This window comes from Otolemur garnettii, unplaced genomic scaffold (genome assembly GCF_000181295.1).
Source record: "Otolemur garnettii isolate 467f Iridium unplaced genomic scaffold, OtoGar3 scaffold00060, whole genome shotgun sequence".
NCBI lineage: Eukaryota > Metazoa > Chordata > Mammalia > Primates > Galagidae > Otolemur > Otolemur garnettii.
In genome coordinates, this window is record NW_003852455.1 from 9177 (window position 1) to 10818 (window position 1642).

The 1642-nt window shown below is 43.8% G+C and overlaps 1 protein-coding gene across 1 annotated transcript in view; it reads right to left on the reverse strand.

Annotated features, from left to right (window-relative positions):
• Positions 1 to 1642, reverse strand: part of TFRC (transferrin receptor) — a 30344-nt gene that overhangs the window by 5224 nt on the left and 23478 nt on the right. The window contains exon 15 of the mRNA XM_023514831.1: positions 560 to 700. Within this exon, the coding sequence (XP_023370599.1) occupies positions 560 to 700 (141 nt within the window). The remainder of the gene's footprint in view (positions 1 to 559; positions 701 to 1642) is intronic.

Genomic DNA, 1642 nt, shown 5'->3' on the forward strand with positions numbered 1-1642 from the left:
GGCACTCTACCAAGGGTAACAAAATAAGACTCTATATTTTAAAAGAAAGAACAGACTCTGTCTCTACAAAAATAATAATAATAAATAAATAATACAAATATAACATACTTTAGTAAACGTTTTCTTAACTTTCTTTTTGAGACAGAGTCTCAAGCTGTCACCCTCAGTAGAGTGCTGTAGCGTCACAGCTCACACCAACTTCAAGCTCTTGGGCTTAAATGATTCTCTTGCCTCAGCCTCCCAAGTAGCTGGGACCACAGACACCTACCACAACACCTGGCTATTTTTTTGTTGTAGTTGTCATTGTTTGGCAGGCCCAGGCTGGATTCAAACCTGCCAGCTCCGGTATATGTGGCTGGAGCTCTAGCCACTGAGCTACACATACCCATCCTTTTTAACTTCTTTAAAGTTTTAACTTTTTTTTTTTTTGCAGTTTTTAGCTGGGGCTGGTTTTCAATCTGCCACCTCTGGCAGATGGTGCTGGCACCCTACTCCTTTGAGCTATAGGCGCTGCCCTAACGTTTTAACTTTTTAAACTTTTTAAAAAAAGTTTACTTACTTTCATGATACGATCATTGATTTCCCTCATGACAAATCTGTCCGTTGTCTCAGCATTCTTGAAATCTGTTGTTAATCTGGAAGTAGCACGAAAATAGTCTCCACGAGCAGTATACAGCCACTGTAGACTCAGGCCCATCTCCTGAAGAAACATTTTAAATTCATCATCATTAATTATTTCTAAGGATGTTACTTTAACATACCTTTCTAACTTAGGTGTGGCAACTGAGATTCTGATGAAAGAATGTGACTCAGAGGCTGGTTGCCTGCCGCTCAGTGGTTAGGGCATGGGCCACACGCTTGGGGCTGGTGGGTTGAAATCCGGTCTAGGCCTGCTAAACAACAACAACAAAAAATGGACGGGCAGTGTGGCAGGCCCCTGTAGTTCCAGCTACTAGGGAGGCTGAGGCAAGAGAATCACTTTGAGCCCAAGAGTTTGAGGTTGATGTGAGCTATGACGTGACGGTACTCTACTGAGGGTGACGAAATGAGACTGTCTGAATTTAAAAAAAAAAGTAAGAACAGCTACTCCGGAGGTTGAAGTAAGAGAATCGCCTAAGCCCAGGAGTTGTTGGAGGTTGCTGTGAGCTGTGATGCCACAGCACTCTGTGGGTTATATAAAGTGAGACTATGTCTCTAAAAAATAAAAGAAACAAAAAAGAAAGCTAGACTTTAGGCCAGGCGCAGAGGCTCACAACTATAATCACAGCACTTGGGAAGCTGAGGCGGGTGGATTGCCCTGAGCTCACAGGTTTGAGACCAGCCTAAGCCAGAGTGAGACCTCGTCTCTAAACTAAAGTTGCCAGGTGTTGTGGTGGGCACCTGTAGTCCCAGCTTCTTGGGAAGCTGAGGCAAGAGAATCACTTAAGCCCAAGAGTTTGAGGTTGCTGGGAACTATGATGCCATGGCACTCTACCAAGTATAACAAAGACTGTCTCCAAAGAAAAAAGAAAGAAGAAAGGTAGACTTTTTAGCACCTTGTATTAAGAGGTTTCAACTACTCTAAACTAGGGTAATACACACATTTGGGCTCGGCGCCTATAGCTCAACCGGCTAAGGCGCCAGCCACGTACACCTAAGGTGG